Source organism: Sebastes umbrosus, chromosome 6, assembly GCF_015220745.1.
Source record: "Sebastes umbrosus isolate fSebUmb1 chromosome 6, fSebUmb1.pri, whole genome shotgun sequence".
Classification (NCBI taxonomy): Eukaryota; Metazoa; Chordata; class Actinopteri; order Perciformes; family Sebastidae; genus Sebastes; species Sebastes umbrosus.
Genome location: NC_051274.1, coordinates 10178963 through 10200415, shown reverse-complemented (window position 1 = coordinate 10200415; position 21453 = coordinate 10178963). Strand labels below are relative to the sequence as shown.

Below are 21453 nucleotides of genomic sequence, written 5' to 3'. Positions count from 1 at the left end.
TCTGTCTAGAGATCAGACTAAATGTCTGTTTATAAACGGATGAGTAGATTGACAAAAGATGTTTTGTTTCAGTCAGTTTTCAAGCAAAAAATCCCAAAGATTCTCTGGTTTTAGCTTCTCAAATGTGAAGATTTGAAGCTTTTAAACATAGCAAACTCAAAGATATTCAGCTTCCTATACGGTAAGATACTCCTTAAGCTGTGGAAAATTATTTTATATTATAATAATTATAATATACCCCTTTTTCAACAACAATTTATAGACAAAAATTGAAAATAATCATTAGTTGCAGCCTTAATTCTGCATTTCCACAATGATTTTCAATGCAGAAATACAAAGAAAGAGCGAGACCGTCTTGAACCGGTGAAATAGTGGAGGTGACAGTTAAAGTGAAAGGTGTTTTTGCACAACAGAGCAAACCTCGCTGTCAGAAAAACTGATAAAGCCTCAGCCTGAATGATCCCGCCGGAGCTCATTTTCGGAGCCTCCACCGTCCGGGATGCTGCTGAGATATTTGTAGCTCGGGATGCGAGATAAATATGCTCAACAGCCAGATTCTCCCTCTTCAGCATGTGTTGTTAAAAGAAGCGGCGGAGTGAAGCCATATATTGTCAGATAATAAACCTTGGCAGGCAGCAGAGGTAGAGACAGTACCATCGACCTAATAATGCTGTTTCCAGCAGAGCGGGCGATGGCAGTGATTACTCAGTGGAGATTGAGCCGCCTCAGGGTGGGGGTACGGGGTTATTACCAATTATAGATGAATAATATCTCGACCTGCTACTGGGGGAAACAATGTTTTTTTTTCCCTCTCTGACAGACTAATAAAGGCTAAACTCATTTAGAAGAACCACACTGCCACGGTCTGGGGAAGCTGGCTGGATGGGGATGGGGATGGGGGGGGTCCAGAGAAACGAGGGATAAAAAGAGACCATTATCCCAGTTGTGCTGTCGACAGTCTTGGTAAGGTCAAGGGAAAGTTAACTACAAGAAAAATGTCCTCAAGCAGTGAAAGTCAGCCTAGTTTTCTTAGCTTGTTAGTTTTTTTTATCACCTCTGCCCCTTCTGGCTGTATACACGACATGATGTGATGATGCCATGTTCAGCACGAGCACTTATAAGATGAGTAATCTGGTGATATTCTTTATTTTGTTATGGTCAACAAATCACAAGAAAAAGACCATCTAACCACTAATGACCTGTACCATAGAGCTCCATTATTGTCCACAAACGATTAAAACACATGAGTGAGCCTCATCTTCCTTCATCACCATGAACACACACACACACTGTAGTTTATTCTGACTCTATCCCACACACAGCGTCCTGCTGAAACCAGTACCCCAACACATTTTTAATTGATGTTTACTTTATGAAACGACTTGACCTTTTTAAAAAAAATACAACTACATATTCATGGCCAAAAGCTGATGAGCTTTGGGCTGAGAGCCACAGACATAGTGGGTAGGGAAGTCAGAAAATATTGAGAGCTATTGTTTGTTTTGTCGGAGTCATGTTGACAGAAGCAGAGATGAACAATATTGTAACATAATCAGTATCTCTATGTGTGATTATGACGGGTGTGCAGGCTGGCTGTACTGTACACCGAGGCTGTAATTAAAGGCCCATGGAGGGTACGTCGTCCATTGACTTGTTTTGACAAGGGGAAACACCTGAGCTTCCTTTGTGCCGTTCTCCTTGACAGACTTATTCTCTCATTCTCTCTCTCTCTCTCTCTCTCTCTCTCTGTCTCTGTAATTAACATGCACATAGGATAGGCACTTAGATCCACAGAGTCGACTGTCAGACTACCCTACCGGAGAAGAGCAGGAAATCTCACCCATGGGACCATCCACCCCGCCTCCATCTCTCTCTCTCGCTCTCCCTCTCACCCACCCCCCACTTTTCATCTTCTATACATCTCTCCCTCCCCACCTCCTCCCACTGCCGCTGATCGATTTTTGTCCCTTATTTTCCTATCTGCATCTCCCTCCTCCTCCATTCACCATTTTTGAGCTTCTTTATCTCCACCCTTGTCTGCCGTTCCTCCCCTGTCCCTCCTCCTTCTCTACATCCATCCATGTCTCGTCTACAAACTATAGTGGCCAAACGTATTGTGGAGCAAACATGCTTCCACGCGCCTCGTCAATCTCTCCGTTAACCCCGTGCACCCGTGCTTTTCCCATGTCAGTTTGTTTATCAGAAACACACAAACACACACACACATCGCCCGTAACATCGTCATCAGCGCTATCGATTCGCTCTGACTTGATCCCCTGCTCGCTACCCCCCCACCTCCACCCCCAACCATCCCTTCATCTTTCCCTTCATCCCGTTTTTACTCCTTCCGTACCTCCCTCTGTCCCATCCTGCTCCTCCTCCTCCTCCTCCTCCTCCTCCTCCTCCTCCTCTTCCCTTTATCACTAATGGCTCACGTGTGGCTAATTAGCAGACATGTTTTCATCGTCTCTTTCTGGGTTTTGTTTTAAGGACGTGGTTTTGCTCATCAGGCAAAGTTTCCATGAGCTGGTCGTGTGTTTTATTTGTAATCACACACGTGGCGTGGCTTGTTGTTGTCTCATAAATGTGAGCGTTTTTATTGTATGGTGGCGCGCTGCAGAGGGGAGGGGGGACGCCGCCGCCAAGTCAGACTGGTCATGTGACTACCTCAAACAAAGGACCTGTGGCCACACACACACTCACACACACACTGGAATTTGCCTCGCTGGCTTTTTAGTTGTGCCCGACAGGTGTGTCGTCGCTGGGTAGATAAAGCCAGATCTAAAAGTGACTTTGTCATTGTCTCACATAGAATCCGCACACACAGACAATGCTCCCGAAAACCTTTTTGCATCGGATCAATGGCGGCCACTTTTGTCCACGCGGCGTCAATAAACGCCTCTGTGTGGTGGGCGGTTCTATGCAGATTGATCTCTGAATGTTTCCAATGAATGTAGCTGCTCAGCCATGGACTGTCTCTATTGTTTATCTATGCATGTGTTTAAGCTCAACACACTAGTTTTTCATGATCTGTGAGATCCGTCGTGTGTGTGTGTGTGTGTGTGTGTGTGTGTGTGTGTGTGGGCGTGCGTGTACTCAATGTTGTGTGTCAGAGTCATAGATTGAAAATGGCAGCAAACAGATTGTGTGATTCACTTGCCTCCAGCTCCATGACAAGAACATCAGGGACATGTCACATGTTTTTAGGTGTGTTGTGTTTATATGAGTACGTGAAGGTGTAAGAGACTCTGGTTTGCCTTTAGTAGAGCGACTGGGCCAAACCATTCCTGTGTGGTTGCAGGATGGGCTGTACCATTCCTGCGGGATCATTCAGTCTGCCTTTTGCTCTATTTTAGATGTGACAAACAGGTCAAAGGACATTAGTCAAGTCAGGTTAATTTTATTTGTTTAGCACAAAATCACAAATTAGTCTCAGGAGGCTTTACAATCTGTACAGAATACAACACCCTCTGTCCTTTTATAGTGCGACCCTCTCATCGGATAAGAAAAAACTCCCCCCCGAAAAATCCCTTTTAACAGGGAAAAAATGGAAGAAACCTCAGGAAGAGCAACAGAGGAGGGATCCCCCTTCCAGGATGGACAGACGTGCAATAGATGTTGTGTGTACAGAGTAACAACATCATGAACATATAACATAGACAAACCACATAAATTAAATTACAAAAATGAATACATATAATGTGAACATATGTGAGAAGGTGGATCCAGGAGGATGGTATGCAGCTTCCCGGCGTCGCCAAACAGGTAAAGCCAGAGCAACACGACCTCCTCTCGACGCCAAAGAGATAGAGCCAGAGCAACACGACCTCCTCTCGACGCCAAAGAGATAGAGCCAGAGCAACACGACCTCCTCTCCATGCCAAACAGGTAGAACCATAGCAACATGACCTCCTCTCCACGCTAAATAGATAGAGCTCGAGCAACACGACCTCCTCTCCACGCCAACCAGGTAGAGCCAGAGCAACACGACCTCTTCTCCACACCAAACAGGTAGAGCCAGAGCAACACAACCTCCTCTCCACTCCAACCAGATAGAGCCAGAGCAACACAACCTTCTCTCCACGCCAACCAGATAGAGCCAGAGCAACATGACCTCCTCTCCACGCCAACCAGATAGAGCCAGAGCAACACGATCTCCTCTCCACGCCAAACAGGTAGAGCCAGAGCAACACAACCTCCTCTCCACGCCCAAACGGATAGAGCCAGAGCAACACGACCTCCTCTCCACGCCAAACAGGTAGAGCCAGAGCAAATGTGGAACAAATACACACTCAACATCTCAGATGAGGATAGATTTTAGAGATATTGTGATAGTTGCGAGAGAAGAAGGGTGTATTTTGATTAATCGTTCTTTCAGCTCATGAAACTAACAGTCAGAGACTCAGTAAACTGATAAGCAGTCATCTGATCAGTATTTGGTGTTAGAGCAGGCCTTTACACAACAACTCCCCTCTGCGTGTGTGCGCGACCTGTAGCCCCGGAGCATCAACACACAGCAGTGAGACATCAGTGCAGCCTCTAATGACTACATTTAGACTGCAGCAGCTTCTCTTGTTCCTCTCATTTAGAGAGACGCCGTATGTTCCTTCCATATCCAGACCTGTTTATGTATACAGGACAGATATCCAGCTGTGTGTGCTTGTCTATACTGCCAGCATACTGCATGGAGCGTGGAGCTATTAGAGCTGGTAGACATCAGACTACCACCGCTACTGCACCATTACGTCCCAACCCCCCCCTTTAGTGTCTGGCAGTCGAGAATGAAGAAGACGAGGGGTATGCAGATGGAGAGGAAGACGAAGCCAGTGACTCAGCTAGATGAGGATGCAGTATGTAGGTTAATGGGTTACACCGCGCTCTCTATATGCTCTATATGTGCGGCTTACATGTCGTATGAGCAGAACAGCTGGATGAGTGAAGATGCTGAATTTTGGTTTGCCTCCGTGCCGCTCCACTTCTCCGAGGCTTAGTGTTGAAAATCAGGTCACGAGCAAGTCTCCCCCCCTCCTTCCATCTTCCTCCCTGTTCTCCCCTCTCCCTCTTGTCTGCTGGCCCCCTCGTTCTTTTACCTCTCTGCTCTCAGCCCACATCCCTCCCGCGACAGCTTCTTTCTAGTTTTTTCCATCTTCTGTCTTCATGCAGCCGAGTGCAAAGCCTAAGCATCTGCCTGCATCCTCCTCCTCCTCCTCCTCTCTGATTGCATTTCATCCCTCTCCATCCTTCTCTCTCTCTCTCTCTCCATCCGTCTCTTCCCGGCTGTCTCTCTGCCGGTCTCTCTATATGCTCATATCTGTGATCAGATTATGAGGCGTATCATGGGATTAGTGAGTCTCATGGCATGTATTAAAGTGGGAGAGCTGAGGAATGGATAGAGAGGGTTGATGAGTATTTCATGGTAATGCAGCACCCCAATCTCATACAGCGCGAGGACTAAATGATGATAAAGAGCATCAATGCCATCGTCGTTATAGTCATCACGGGCTTGTTTGAATGGCCGAGGGGGTAAAGCAATAAAGTCAAGAGATATCCTCAGTGGCTCTGCAATAAGAGAGAGAGAGAGCAGATAATAGAAAGAGAGAACAGAAAGGAACTGGTGCAGGGGCCTGTAGATATCCATCTGTCTTTCATGTCCTCAAACTTTATGAAAATGAAGGGAAGTGTAGTTTCAAGGAAATCTGTCAGTGAGCCTCACCGCTGCTGCTACTCGCTCCTCTCTACTCATACTTTACTCCTCATGGGTTTCCCCCCTTTTTCAGTTTCCAGTCGTTTTCGTCAGCCTTTTCTCCCCCCACCGCAGTCTGCTTCACCCCTTCTTCTTTTGTTCTAGCTTCGTCTCATTTTTTCTGTCTCAGTCCCTGCCTCTCTGTCTCAGTCTCACCGTTTCCTTTCTTAATTTCTGTTTCTCTGTCGTGCAGACAGATGGCAGGTCTCGGGGTCACGGTGATGTGTCTGGGTGGGGCGATGGCCTACAGGGGTGGAGGGTTACACATCCAGTCACAGAGAATGCTCCTCTTATCCTCTCTGTTTCCCAAACATGTGCTCTCTCTGCCAGAGGTACATCCAGTCCTGAGTCCTTGGCCTTCCTGCTGTGCCTCAACAGTGAGCGTGCGTGTGCGTGTGCGTGTATATGTGTGTGCTGACAGAATGGGGTTTTGTGGAGAGAGAGACAGCCCCCAGAGTGGGGCAGGGAACAGATTGAGAGTCTGAGCCTCCATGTCCTGACTCATTAATCTCTTCTTTAATTCATGGTCTCACCGCCGGCTCGACACGTGCACACATAGACACGCACAGAGCCAACTCCAAGGTCCAAAACACAGTACATAGAGACACATTGATTCTGGCACAAAGTGTCACCACTGAGGGGAGGTTTAATGATTCAATTTCCCCATTTTTTCTCGCTTCCTTTCTACTTCTGGAAATGATTCATCACACTTCAAACCAGTTCTGCCGTCCCCTCACCCGCCCTCTCGCCGTCAGCATTGATCTCAGTGATCTAGCCAACAAAGTGAAGTCAACCAGAGCGTCAATGACTGATGGACGATGACCTAGTGTCGATAAGCTCCTCTTCCTCGTTCCTGGAAGCAGTTTTTTTTTTTTAGCTTGTCATGCAGAAGAAGAACGAAGAAAGGTTGGCAAGTTATTATCACACCACTTTCTCTTGATTCAAAGCTGTGTCAGTTAAACCTGCTGTAGGCAGAATGTTTTTTGGCATCATTGGGCAAAACTTCCATAATAACCTTTCAGCATATTGTAATTCAAGTGTTCTGAGAGAAAACTAGACTTCTGCACCTCCTCATGACTCTGTTTTAAGACTTTAGAAAATCTAGCCAGTGCCGGGAGACTTTGGCCAATCACAGGTCATTTCAGAGAGAGAGCGTTCCTATTGGCTGTTCATTCAGCGGAGGCAGCTGTCAATCACTCGCCAACTCCAATCAAACGGTCAAACTAGGCAGCGCTGATCAACATGTATGAATCAATATTCTGTTAATGTAATGCCTAGAAAGTTTTCTCCGGCTGTTGGGCGGTGCTTGGTATTTCCTCAACAGATCTCAACATGGCTGCCGGGTCACAAACTTTCTCATTTTACAGCTAAACAGTACACTACAAGATGATTCTGAAAACATTTTATGTGAGAAATAGGCATTACAGTAACAGAATATTGATTCATATCTGAACAGCGCTGCCTAGTGTGACCGTTTGATCAGAGTTGGCGAGTGATTGACAGCTGCTCAGAGACGGCAAGGCTCCAGCTCGGCTCTGATTGGTTGTTTTCCTCCGGTCCGTGAAATCTTGCAGATGCCATTAGGAGCACCGGAGGACACAGAGGAACATGATTTTTTTTTCAGATTATCTTTCTCATGCACTACTGTCAGGATATAGTGACCGTTTTATAAGACAAACTTTTTAAAATCATATTTGCTCCATTTCTACCCGCTGCTGCTTTAAGTCCTTTAGTGTGTGTAGAGCTGCTGCCTGTCAGCCTTTTGTTTAAAATGTCCTGTTTTCTTGTTCCCAGCAGTCCATCAGAAAAACAAGTAGAGGGGAACCACATCCAGTGCAAAGAGAGTCCTGTTTATACAGGCGAACACTTAAATATAAAATAGCTCCATAACCAATGGAAGAAGAACTTAGGCCATATGAAACATGCACATTTTAAGCAACACGATTTGAAGGAATGTGCTCCTCTTCAGGCATCAGTAAGTGTATGTATTTTTCATATGCTCCTCTCATGGGGGGGGGGTGCATTTTCATCTTTTTCGGCTGTCAGCTTGAGCAGTCTGTCTTTTTTGATTGAACTTAATTCCCATTTAACTTCTGTTTTGTGTCAATTGTGCCCGTAGTTTTATCCAGCGTGTGTTCTTGTCACTTGCTGAAGTAGAATCTGAAGCGTTACCCTACTTGCCCATTAAAGGCTGGCATCAGTTTAAATGCCTGAGTCTGGGCTGTGGCTTTCTCTGCCTAGAGCTTATAGCTCTACAGCATTCCTACCTTTCCTGGTCACATGGGATGTTTGGCAGCCGGGCCTGACTCCCCTTCTGAGAATGTCTTGGTAATTGTGGTGCGGATGATAAAAGGTCAGAAGGCCTTGAGGAGGAGCAGGAAGAGATGGAACTCATGGACATGATGAGCACATTGATAAGGAAGGAGGAACAGTCGCTCACATTGTTGGCTTTTTTTCCCCCGACTGAACACAGATCTGCAGTGGGAGGCTGCCTGAACGCTGTGGAGAGAAGGACTCGCCGTCCAGTCTGTTTTTGTTTCGTTCCGCTAATCGACACATTCAGGTGATGCCGACGTAGATTAAATGTTTGCAGTGTATCCGTCCGATATACCCAACTTCAGTTTAACAGTGTCTCCATACAGTTGTTCATTGAGCTTGATTAGCTCTGCTAACCAACTTGCATGCCCCAGATGACAAAAACTGGTGCGCCGCCAAAACTTCTCCAGGTAAAACTCCAGAATTTCTGATCCGCGTGTGGGAGTAGTAGACCGGACATCCTGTGCCGAACGGTTCAGTATGAATACACGTACCGTTACAGCCCTGCTAATAATGACTACAGAGATTATAATAATGTGATGGTGATGACACTCTTGATAAGGATGAGGGTCATGATGGTTATGATGGTTAAACTGTGAGATCATTATTTTTTATAATGATATTGAACCAAACTGAGGCTGTGTTGAGACATAAGCACTGCATGAAAAAAGGGCAGCCCACTCGTTCATTTAAATGAGACTGTATTGAGGTAATGGGGTAGCCAACGCTTAGGGCTCCTGCTTATTCAGGATCCCAGGAAGACTAGAGGCGCATCCATGTGATTCTAATGGGGATCCTTAAATAAACTCAACTAAGCTCCAGCTATAAACCCGGCTATTCTCTGTCTGACAGCGTAATGACAAAGCAAGTCTCTCATTTACATTAGTATTTAGAGCCTTTATTCAGTACCTGGTAGAAGCACTTTTGGCAGCAATTCCACTCTAAGGTCTTCTCAGGTAAGTCTTGACAGGCTTTGTGCATCTGGTAGTGATGCACGGGTCGACCCAGGTCAACCTGAGCTGAATGTGAAAATGTCAGAAGAGAGTCTGAATACTTGTGTAAATAAGGCTCACTGTATAGTACAGCAATACTTGTTGTCTAGAAAGGCTACTGTGATTGTTGGTGTTAAAAGGTGGATGATGTTGTTGGATTCATCATCGTCCTTCAGCCTGACATTTCAGTCTGTAATTCCCTCAGGCGGTTTATCTGCTGTTTCTTTTCATCTTGCCGAGTCACTGTGATCTCATGATAAGCTCATGGACCATTATTCACTATGTGAGGCAGAGGTTACAGCACAAACACATCACATTCACTCACTGCACTTGGAACTTTATACACGTTCTCTCCTCCTGTATGACATCATCTTGTCTCACGCAGCCAGGACATGGTGTCTCCTCTCCGTGTTGCTGTAAACCCTGTTTCATCAGTCACAACTACTCGATAAACAACACACATCATGTGGTGTGTTGTGGAGGTCTGTGTGTGTTTGCACAAGCCCACGTGGTGTTTTCGTGTACCAAAATGTTTACTCAACTCCGGCTGACATTGCGATGTTTTAAGAGCCAGCTTCTTCTCCCTGGGACCTCCTCAGTGATCGTCAGGCTTTTCTTGGTCACTGGCCACTTGTGAACTCTTGAACTGTGATCCTGCTTTCTCTTTTCCTACATCACCCCGCATGTTCACATCCTTTGGACTTCTCACTTTTGGGATTCTTTAAGATCCATATCTCTATAATACTGGTCTTCAGTTCTTCATGGAACTGGATGCTTTGTCTACAGTACACTATAAAAAGTTTGCTGCTAGTTAGAACGCTTGCTTTAGATTTACAACAACACAAACCTTTGCTCCTTCATTCCTTTCTGGTCGTTCATTTGCTGACTGTGAGGATGTGATCTTCATTGTGACTCATCACATTCTGCTCATTCATGCACACATACACACACACACGGTTATGCACTTCATAACAAAAGCATGAGGAATTCAAAGCATGCTCCTAGTTGTTTATGTATATCAGATCACTGAAACAGTGACACAGGGTAAGGGAGGGTGCGGTATCGAGAACAGGGCTGCGGTCGAAAAGTAAAAAAATGACGTCTTAACCACTTTCCTTGACCTCGATGGAAAACGTCATGAGGTTGGGATTGTGGGATGTTATTCTTTCTTTTCCTTTGGTAAAGGATCGTCCAGTGTATCCTATGCTAAGGGAGATAGTAAAGGAAGTATTGAAGCTCCTTTCCTTAGCATTTAAAGAATTCGAACAGCTCTAATCACGGCTGTTACTGAGATACTTCTGGGTCATTTCACTCCGTTGGGAACCTTCCTAAGAGAAAAAGGACAGTTCGACCGCAGCCCTGGTTCTGAACTGAATCCCAAATATATTACAACAAGGGATTCTTTATCAAATGAATTTCTGATTCTTCTGATCAAGTCAAGTCTCACATGTTTTTAGAAACACCAAACCCTACCCACATCCCTTGCCATTATTATTTGTTTGTTTTTCTCTTTCCCACGATGCCCGGCTCCCCACAGAGCATGACCTCCTCCAGTTCCAGTAACTTTACGTCATGTGCTCATTTGTCCTCTCTCTCTGGATGGGACTGGTTCAAAGCTGATTGATCTAGATGGTCTTTGTCGAGTCATAGCTATTGAAAGGGAGCAGCCCTTCTGTGTGTCCCGGGGAAAGAGCCTTAGTCAGCTGTCTCTCACAGTAGAGACGCTTCCAGTTCTCAACACGGAACCCTCTGGATTCTTCTCTGCACGTGAATGGGAGCTTCAGCTTCCTGTATTGCGTCAGCATGTTTGGTCATGGACATCGTGTCTACGTCTTTCAACCAGTTTCCTGTTGCACATTGTGGCCAGTGTGGCCTGAACATCATGTGCTCTGCGGGCTTGTTAGAAAGCGGTTCTTGTCTGTTAAAAGGGAGCTGTCTAGGTCAGATGTTGCACACAGAGACAGAAAGACTCTCACCGTTCACACAGCTGAACTTCAGTGCTTTGGTGCTAATCCAAATACCAGAGCTACGACTAATGCTTATTCTTGTTTGCAATAAAGATGTATATTATGGTTTTGATTAAACAGATATTAGTGTGATTGCCAATCATAAGTTAGAGACGTCAGAGAAGTCCTTGGTCAAGTCTGACTGATACTGGCTTTTGTTTTATAAGTATATGTTTATTGCCTCATAACAATGCTTAACACAGTTATCACAATAACCTCACTATAAGCTTGAGCTATAACCGGATCCTTTACGCAGTAAAGATCTCAGGGTGCTCGATCTTTGGTCTGGACTAAAAAGGAAATAAAGTTCTGGTAATTTATAACTTCTACAGTGATGTAAAAATCCTCACATTCAAGAATCTGTAACTGATGTAAATTCATCAATTATCAAAAAGGTTGTTGGACTAATTTTTTTTTCATTTAGTCCACCCATTGATTAAGCATTTATAAATACAGAATACAGTTTGTGGTGTGTCAACTTTTCGACTTTTTAAGAGGAACAAGATGAACAGATTTCTCTGTAACTGCTCGGCTCACAAGGCCGGATACTCTCAGCATTCAGCCCGACATCAGGATTACACATATGATTACTGATATTAATGCAATGTGCCCTCTCAAAGTTATTGAATTTCAATTCATCTCCAGCCCCATTTTGCCTAAAAGGAACAGGATGTGATGTATTAATCGACGTCTGGTGTATGTGTGTGCACGTGTGTGTGTCATGGTCAGGGGCTTTCACCATCAGGGGATTTGAGTGTTGCAGCTTGTTATGGTGCAACACCGGAGCAACCGACAAGTCAGAGCTGATGAATCGGAAGCTGCTGCTAATGATCGTTAAAACGCTCCTTTCTCCACATGTAGCATCGGGCCATTTATCAGCCACAGAGATGGACCTACAGGCCCAGACACACACACTCACACACATCACACACACCCTAATCAGCTGCTTCCCGGTAGCCGTGGCAACCGACTGCAGAATCTCCTTTCCTGTGCCCCTTCACTATTTTCTCTCCCTTTCTCTCTCATATCCAACCCTTTTGCTTTCATGAGCTAATCCCTCCCTCATCCTCTTTTTTTTTTTTTTCTCCCCGGCTAACGAAGAAAGAGAAAGTTAGACCGAGAAAAGCAGGGAGAAAAAAACAAAAAAAAAACGGAGAGGAGGCCTGAAAGCGCTCTGCAGGGCTGCTGCCTAGCACCTGATTTCCTCTGGGAACGGACTGGAGATAAAGAAGAAATAAAGGTGTGACCGTGTGAAAGGGGAAAGTGAGAGAGTAGATAAAGACTGGGTTTACCTGCCAGGTGGGACTAGGAGAGATGGAGCATATCAAACCAACATATGCACAGGGAGCTGACTGGTAATGCCGGTGGAGACATTAAACAGAGGTGGTGGTACACTGAAGCTACAATGAAGACGATTTTCTGGATCCCACGGGAAGAAATTACATTTATAGGTAGATGCTATAGGTAAAGAAATAACAGAAAATCAGTACACATTGCTTCATATTATATATTTCTTGCCCACTGAATGATAACATGTCCTGACATGTCTGTTTTACAGGTGTCAGTCAGCATCACAAGTTGTTTCTCTCTACACCCAACATTCCTCCGGTGTTCTTCACAGGAAGGGACCGGCAGCGGTCTCTAAGATCAGTCAAACATGACGTACAGCACTGTGTAATCACATGACGTCATACTTTAGTACCATTTATCAACCCCCTGTGGCTAATTCCACCTGCTTTACTGTAATGCAGCTCAGTCATCATTCTGGTCTTTTTTTGGCTCACTCTGACTCCTGTGCATCCGTCCATGTTGCCATCTGTGTCATAAGTAACCTCGAGAGTTCATTCCGGTGCCGGCAAGAAGGCCAGTTTATCTTTTCTGAAAAAAACGTTCACGTGCTGTATCAAGGCCTGCCGGAAGACAAATATTTACTCTTCCTCGGCTTCCTCACACGCAGACAGATCCCTCGCAGTTATTAACGAGGCCTCGGTTCGAGTGGCTGAGAGGACCGAGTAGGGGTTGAAGGTGAACTTCTCACCTTCAGTGAACCTTGCATGAGAGGCAGAGTGTCCTCAGTGAAACTTGAAGCTTCTGTGTTGCACTCGGTTACCTATTTACAAATTCCTCAGGTCCTACTCACTGATTGGGAGCACTTGCTCAAGTGTAAAAGCTTCTCTAGGATGTTTGCTCACTGAGTTGCTACAGTATTTTAATGTGCGCGTGTGTTTATTTAGAGCTAAACCATGAATGAACAGAGCTACTGTGAGACCGGCTCGGCCCGCAAGCTGCCCTCCTGATCTGCAGCAAGCAATAATTAAATTTTTCTGCGTCCGGGAGGCGTGTTCATGTGTTTCAGGCAGGAAGAAATTCTTTGTAACACAGGTCAACATGTCACAGGAGTCGTAGGATCTGCTAACTGATTGGCTGAGGGTCCTCTCTGGCAAAACATCGCCAGTAAAAGTTATAAACTTAAACTTTTACCAACTTTTGTTTGGCCGTAATTCATGGCTAAATGTGTTTTTAATGGAGCTCTATGGCACAGCGGAAGAAGATATATCAGGCTTTAGACACACAGACTTAATAACACATGTTAAGTAGGATCAATTCATTGTTGGTTTGGGCTTTTGATAAGATTAATTGACAATAACAAAAAATGTAATATCACCAGAGTTGCTGTTACTCCAAGTTCAACACCGTTAAATACGTACACTGTATGGTTACTGTTCCTGTGATGACGCATATCGATCAGTTTGTGGTTAAGACCGTAGCACACACCACAGAAGTGAGTTCATCTCCTCCTTATCTTGCACCAGCACATTCACACCCCACGTATTCTTAGAAGTATCAGCCGCTTGGCCAACATTCCTTTCCTCAGAAACCCTAGTCGGACATGACGACGTGTAAAACGAACACACCCTCCCCTCCTCCATGTATGCTGTTAAGTAATCCTGTAGTCTCATTGTTGGTGTGTTTCCTGAGACCAGTCAGGGACCAGTCGGTTTCATTGTTCCGGTTTTAGTCTGCACTACCACTGCTGGTGATGTCATCTCGTCAGGCAGCCAGAGAAACTAGTCTCCACCCAACCGTTATCCAACATAAATCACAATGACGTCAAACTCCTGGAATGTGCTTCGTACCTAGTTGAAGTATGGATGTGGCTGAGGATTCAGTGCTGAAAAAGAAGCCTCCTGGAATGCCTCAGGAATGATACCCCCCCCCCACCGCCACACTTCCTCCTCGCTCCTCTACGTCCGTCTGTCACTGTGCCTGTACTGGTTTATATCATTTCCTCTAATGTGTCCATCTGGGGTCTGTTCCAGACACCCTGAGCTGAAGGAACCTCAGGGTTCTCAGTTCCAGGAATATGAATCACTAACTTTGGGTCAGTTACTGTGGCAACTAATAATGTTGCCGGCAGGTTTTTTTCCACTGTCTCCGTCCCCCACGTCCCCCCCTACAGCCTACAGCCTACAGCCTTGGGACACGCCGTCTCATTTCCTCACTGATCCAGTCGATATCAACTCTCATTAATTTGCAGAGATTCACTTCGGGAGAGGAAGACCAACATCCTGGTTGGATATTCAATCATTCCCCGAAGGTCTATCTACTAATGTTACCGCTTTTATGCACAATCATTGTGATGGAAATCTTGTGAGCAATTAACTGGAGACTGAAGGAGCAACAGGAGACCCTCAGATGTTTTTAAGACTGGAGGTTTATTGCAGCTTGAGTTCCAAGGAGAAGTGAGCAACAGCAGTACAAATAGTCACAAGTGTGCTGCCACCTCAACTCTGAAGGACGCCGCTGGTCAGAGGGGTTGTTTAACCTGGGAGATTGCACAGAAACAGGATAGCCCAAATATGGTCTTTTTCTCTGCAAAACAGGTGCCAGATCATATGTAGGTTTAAAGTGTGTATCTAGTACGGGTCACGTTGAGGTTTTCCAGGTTACAGGCAGAACAACCAATCAGTAAGACAGAGGCAACTGTAAATGTATGGCTAGAGTAAAGTGTGTGTGTGTGTGTGTTGATGTTTCACTTGCATGCCAGTGTGTGTGTGAGTGTGCTGTGGGACAGAGATCTACTCCCCGACGTCAACCAGGAAGGATAGAAGGGAGACGGAGATACAGACGGACTGCTGTCAGTGGTTTGAACAGAAGGCAGCGAGCTATGGAAGTTCATGACCTGATGACCCCAGTGGTTCTGTTATTACTTTAGCAACAAATGGTGTTGACATACTGTATATCACCGTATTACCTAACAATCAGTGATCTCACATTCAAATAGTAACCTACACATTGTGGTTTCACTCTCAGCTCAGAATACAATGTAGTTTTCTTTCTAACACTGTGACTCAGGAGGGTAAATGACTGTAGTAACCTTTAGTGTGAAGCTTTATACACACAATAATCTCATGTTCTCCATGGTGGGACTGGTCACAGTGATGATAACATCTCTGTCACAGATATATCATGATACTGATGTATCTGTAATAAGCTTAAATCAGCCGATTCATCCATGTAGCTCTAGTGCATGTATTTAGCGCATATAAACAATGCATAGCATATAGATTTTACCTGCATGTCAGTGACTATATTTAAATTTCTGTGGGGCTGCAACTAACGATTCTTTTCATTATTGATAATCTGCGTATTATTTTCGAGATGAATCGGTCATTTAGTCAATGAAATATCATTAAAAAAGTGAAAAAATTATCTTGTAATTTCCCAGAAAGAGCCCGAGGTGGCATCTTCAAGTTCACGTTTAGTTCGACCATCAGTCCGAACCAGAAGCTCTTCACTTTACTGTTCACATCTGAGAGAGCTGTAACCAGACAATATTTGTGCGTCCAACTCCGGCTCTTTTGCTGCTACTTCACTGTGTTTTTAAAGATGTGTATCATACAGTATGCATGCATTAATATTTCTAGCTCCGCCGGATTCAAATGGAGGCTGCGCCCTGTATTTACCCGGCGTTGCCGTAGTGAATTAGTGAGTTGTGTAATCGGAGCTGATTTGATGATTTTTAGTCACCATGTGGTTAACTCGGGATGAATGAGTCGACTCGGAGTCCACACACACACACACACACACACACACACACACACACACACACACACAGACACACACACTCTTTCTGTGATTCACTGATTTCCTCTCTGTCGTTTCACTCTCTGTCCTGTCTCCAGTGTTTCCAGTAAACCCCCCCCCCCCCCCCCCCCCCACACACTCCCATTCTGTCCCCATCCGAATTAGTCATTTCCACATTAGCTCAGCTGAAGGTTGCCCAGTTAAGGAGGAGCACCAGCCTCACAAATAGTGTTTACTGAGGTGAAGCACTGGCAGTGAGGTGTGGACAACATGAGCATCATCAGTAGTGACTCAGTGGGTCAGGTCCAGCTCAGCTGATCAGTGTGTGTGTGTGTGTGTACACGTGAGATTAGAGCCTGCCTGGCGTCTCCTTGTGGCCAGACAACAAAACTGCGTTCTCTGCAGCTCATTTCCAGGAAATGATTTCAGTGGGCGGCGATGTAGGCTTGGCAAGTCTGAGGACAACGGTGGAAAGAATGTCAAGCAACAACAAGGGTGCTGTAAGGAGGGAGGAGGAGAGGAGAGGAGGTGGAGATTGTTAAAGCCAGAGTTGTGGTGACTGGCTCCAAACACTGAATCTGAAATATGTGTATTTGTGCTTTAATCAGTGAGACGTGGTTGTTGTCACTGTGCACAACGTGGATGCAGGCGGCTTTTTGTTGGGTCTTTCTGCTGGCCGTGATGTCAACCTCACCTGTTAGTTGCTGCGGTTGATGGAAAGTTCTCCATGTGACTATGTGGGCTGTGTGACAGTCAAACAGATACCCAGCAGACCTTTACATAGGGAATCTACCTGAGCTTCTCAACCTGCCTGCTGGGGTTTTTTTCTTTCTATGGGTTTTTTGAAGCAATTGAGTTTTTGGGAAGTGTGTGTGTGGGGTGTCAGATTTGAATAATGTCACACAGCCAGCAGCAAGAACACCGGTGTTAACCCTTTCCTTTCCCCTTCTGTCTTCTCTCTTTTCTCACCAGGAGCGCTTTGCTGAAGTCTTTGGGCAGGACGCGGCGGCAGAGAGCCGGAGGTCTCAGGAGAGTTTCAAGAAGTGGCTGCTGGCGGGGATGACCCTGGTGACCGGCGTCGTGGTGGGCTCGCTCATCGTCCAGAAACGCCTGTGAGGGGGCGGGGGGGGGGGGGGGAGATCCACCCTCTCCTCCAACCGGCCTCCTTCACTACCCCTCAACCTACAAGCCACCCAAGTTAAGATGAAGGTCCCGTTTGTCTCGTCAGAACTGCTGATGATGTTTACTCCCCACCCCTCCCTACACCCCCCCCACACACACACACACACACAGTGGACTAAGAACTCTCACATGTTGTTGAACTTTTGAGAAAGAGAAGAGGACGAGTTCCTAGTATTCATGTGTTCACCTTATTCCACCTTCTACAAGAGACAGACATGTTATTCTTTTGTTCCTCCTACTGTTCGTTTGCATTAGTTTTAACAAATTTTGCTTTCCCAGTTTTGCCCTCAAAAAGAGGCTAAAAATGACTCCAGTCTTGTGAGGAAGACAGTGTGTCGGGGTCTGGGCTGCTCTGCATGTCTCGTCTACAGCAGCCTCGTATGTGCCATATGGAGAGTGAAGGCAGGGGAAGGATGTAGCACCGGCCCCCCCCACCACACCTTCTGTACTTCCTGCTTCCTGCCATCCTGATCACATCACACCCAGTAGAACATCTTAGTCCATGACTTCATATACTGCTTTGTTTGTCTTGCCCTGTCCCTTCACGCTTCATGTTTGTATGAAAGGAGTCAAACAGATTTTTTAGGAGTCTCAGACTAGACGGGGACAGACTCGTCTGCTTGTTTGTGTTTGTCGGTGCGTTTTGATTTTAGGATTAGTGAACCATTAAACCCAGTGCTGCCACTGGTCCGTGCTCTATGATCACACTTGGCCTTGATTTGACCCTGTTTGTGTTTAGTCAGCTCGCCCAGTGCCAGACCGCCGCGTGTGGCCAGTTCTCCCAGTCAGTGCGACCGCAAGTTCATCCAAGCAAGGCGCCGCAGTTTCAGAGCCGCCATGTTTACTGCGCAGTAGCTGAGAGACGCAGCGGATACTGTAGCAACACATCCAACACTTGGAAGCAGAACGTCACTGATTTGGGTGTCAAGTTTTTTTTTAAATTTTTTTGCAACACTTTATTTTAACCCTCCTATTTAGCATTTAGAAGCAAACATTTAATAAATGTATTTGTCCACAATGATAACTTCTCCTGTGATGCATCCATAACTGCTGTATAAATCATATTATTTTAATGATATATGATTACACACACGACCAAATCCTTACTGTGTGATATTAGACATTTTATTAACTGTTTCTACACATGAACATTCTCAGGCTGGTGTTGATCTGAGAAACACTCTTTAGGTCCGTGTACTAGAGGGGTTTCATTAATACATATAATAAAGAAATGCAACATATTTCATGTTGAATTAAAACATAACAACTACAACCCGGCCAATACTGATATTAGTTTATAAATCAGATAATTATAAATGCATAACGCAAACAAAAAAATCTATTTTAACGTGAACAACATTCATACTCGGTGGGACATTTTTACATTTGAAAAATCAGCTGGTCATTGCTCTCTGGTGGATAAACTATGTAATAACACTTACAGAAATCAGCCGACATGTACACTGATTACTGCCATAAGGTAACATCAGCCCAGATGTTGTTCTGGACAATTTATTCATAAGAAATATTGTTATTCATGCATTATGTCTTCATAGTCCCGTTATAGATGCCAAGTTAAAATTGTTGAAAAATACAATAATAAACACTTGAAATATCCTTATGTTGGTTAACAACTCCATTATAGTGTGTTATAAACAACGTATTTATTGTTTATAGATCTGCAAACAATTAGTCAGTTGATCGATAAGTCGACCGCAACAGTTTTGATAATTGATTAATAACCATCAAGCAAAAATGACAAACATACGCTGGTCCCAGCTTCTTAAATGTGAGGATTTGCTGATTTTATGTAATTGTTTTGGACTGTTGGTCTGATAAAACCAGACATTAGACTTCACCTTGTGACAGACATGTTTCACTATATTCTGACATTTTATAGACTAAATCATTCAGTAATAAGAAAAAAAAAAAAAATGTGATGAATCGAAAATGAAAGTAACCGTCAGCCGTGCGGCCATATTTGTTAATAACGGGGTTAAAATAAAGTGTGTAATTATGCATTGTGTGCTGCAGTGCTCAAAACAGGAGATGCCGTTCCTCTCCGTGCTGATTCACTAATCATTCCTTATTTTTCAACCATTAGTCAAATCTGACATTTAAATATAATAATTAAATAATTTAATGACACATCATGCTTCACGTTATCATCAGAGTGAACATCATCGCCTTTTCAACATTTCCGTAGCAAACTGATGAAGCGTCCGTCTGTGAGGAGACGACGCCGTGTCTGTTTACCATCGTCAGCCAATCAGCAGCTGTCAGTGGCTGTAGGAGCGTAACAGTAGACGCACCCAAACCTTCACATCTCATCTCACACACATCCGTTCTCAGTTACCCCCCCCAACCAACTTCTCCTCCGTCCTCCCCAGACACCTCCAGTCTGTCAAATCTCCATCCGTCTCCCTCCCTCCCTCCCTTCCTCTCCATCCAGCTCTTCTCTCCTCCTCCCTCCCTTCCTCTCCATCCAGTTCCTCCTCTTCCTCTGCGATCCCCCGGCTGTCTCTGCATCTAGTCACGTGTGTCAGTCACAGCTGGCCCACCTGCTGCTCCACACAAACACACCTCAGCACGCACACACACACCTGCCAGTCACATGTGGTCCATGAGAGACTCTGTGTTTCGTCTCAACATCTTTAATTTAAAGCTGAAGTCGGAGGAGTGTTTGTCGCCTGGCGTTTCACGCACCAACAACTGGCAGCTCCATTAATTTACTGGGAAGGGAGGGCAGGTGGGGCGCCCCCCCCCTCCCCCCTCCCTTATTCCATGTACTGTCTCCAGCTAACAACAACATGTCCCGGGTTCTATTCATGTGTGTTATAGCAGCTCGGCAAAGCACAGCACATTTCCTCATTGGAGAAGGTTCAGCTCTAGATTCACACACACAGAGCAAACATCCATCACTACACGGTCGGTCGGTGCGAGGGTCCAGCCAGCAGCTGAGCCTCCATGTTTAAAAAACACGACTCATCTCTCTTCATCGGTGTCCACGTTTGCTCCTCTTCATCCTCATAGTTGACAGAATCACGTGCATCTACAGACAATTTACACGCATGGAGTTCCTCCTTCTAAACTGATTGTTATTATCCCTGGAAATAATATGTCACCCAATAAAAGACCAACTGCATTGACTATTGATGAGTACCACCCTCTAAATGCTTGTTGTCCTGAGCATCTTATGAGCCAAGGTCTGCTCTCATACATTCCAGTACAGTATATATATATTTTTATAGTGTATGCCCCACCAAGAAGCTGCTCGCAGGCTTTTCTCTGCTGCCCCCCCCCTGGCCCTCACTGAAACAACTCCCCTTCCTACACTTGTGTGAGCGTGCGTGCGTGCGTGTGTTCGTGTGCGTGTGTGTGTGCATGCGTGTGTGTGTGTGCGTGCGTGTTCATTTTCTGTGTGGCAAAATGTTCTTGAAGGAGGCACAAATGAAGGAAGTGTGACATCATTGGCACGTCCCTATATATACTGTATATACAGTATATATATACTGTATATACATATATATATAAATATATGCTAGTTATTTAAACTGATTAGAATAGTACGTTAGCTTAGTGACATATTTAATAAAATCAGAACTGATGGCTTTTAAACATTATTTATATTTGGTGTAAAAGCATAATTGCGCCCCTTCAAAATGGCCTTAAACTCCATCTTTGCATTGATGTGCATTGTCATTCGTTGTGTTTTGTTTTTTTAGGATTATTGGACTTATTATTATTATTATTATTGGATGCCACTATAGACAAGAAACATACAAAGTAAGAGGATATTTTCAAAAAGGCTCGGCCTCTGGGTGCGTTCTTGTTGGCCGTAAAGAGTACACAATTCTAGATGGAGCCATGTCCAATGGTCTGTTTGTATGTCTTAGAATGCTGTTGTAAAATCTTAAATTGCATTGAACCTAATAAAGCCAATGTTGAAGATGTACTAAGTCTAGCTGTGTCTTTTTACAGAGTCTTGGATATAGTGCGTGGGTGTGTCAAATCATGCATGAAGAGATGCTCATTAAGACATGTTAAATATTCAAGGTATTTCCAGAAGAAATCAGGCTGAACAAAGTACATTTTATGCCCAAAATGAGTAAATGGGAATTACTTC

The 21453-nt window shown here is 44.8% G+C and overlaps 1 protein-coding gene across 1 annotated transcript in view; it reads left to right on the top strand.

Annotated features, from left to right (window-relative positions):
* The window catches only part of bcl2l1 (BCL2 like 1), a 28100-nt gene extending 6818 nt beyond the window's left edge, over positions 1–21282 (top strand). The window contains exon 3 of the mRNA XM_037773029.1: positions 17118–21282. Coding sequence (XP_037628957.1) covers positions 17118–17261 — 144 coding nt within the window. The 3' untranslated portion in view covers positions 17262–21282. The remainder of the gene's footprint in view (positions 1–17117) is intronic.
* Positions 21283–21453: the final 171 nt, after the last annotated feature.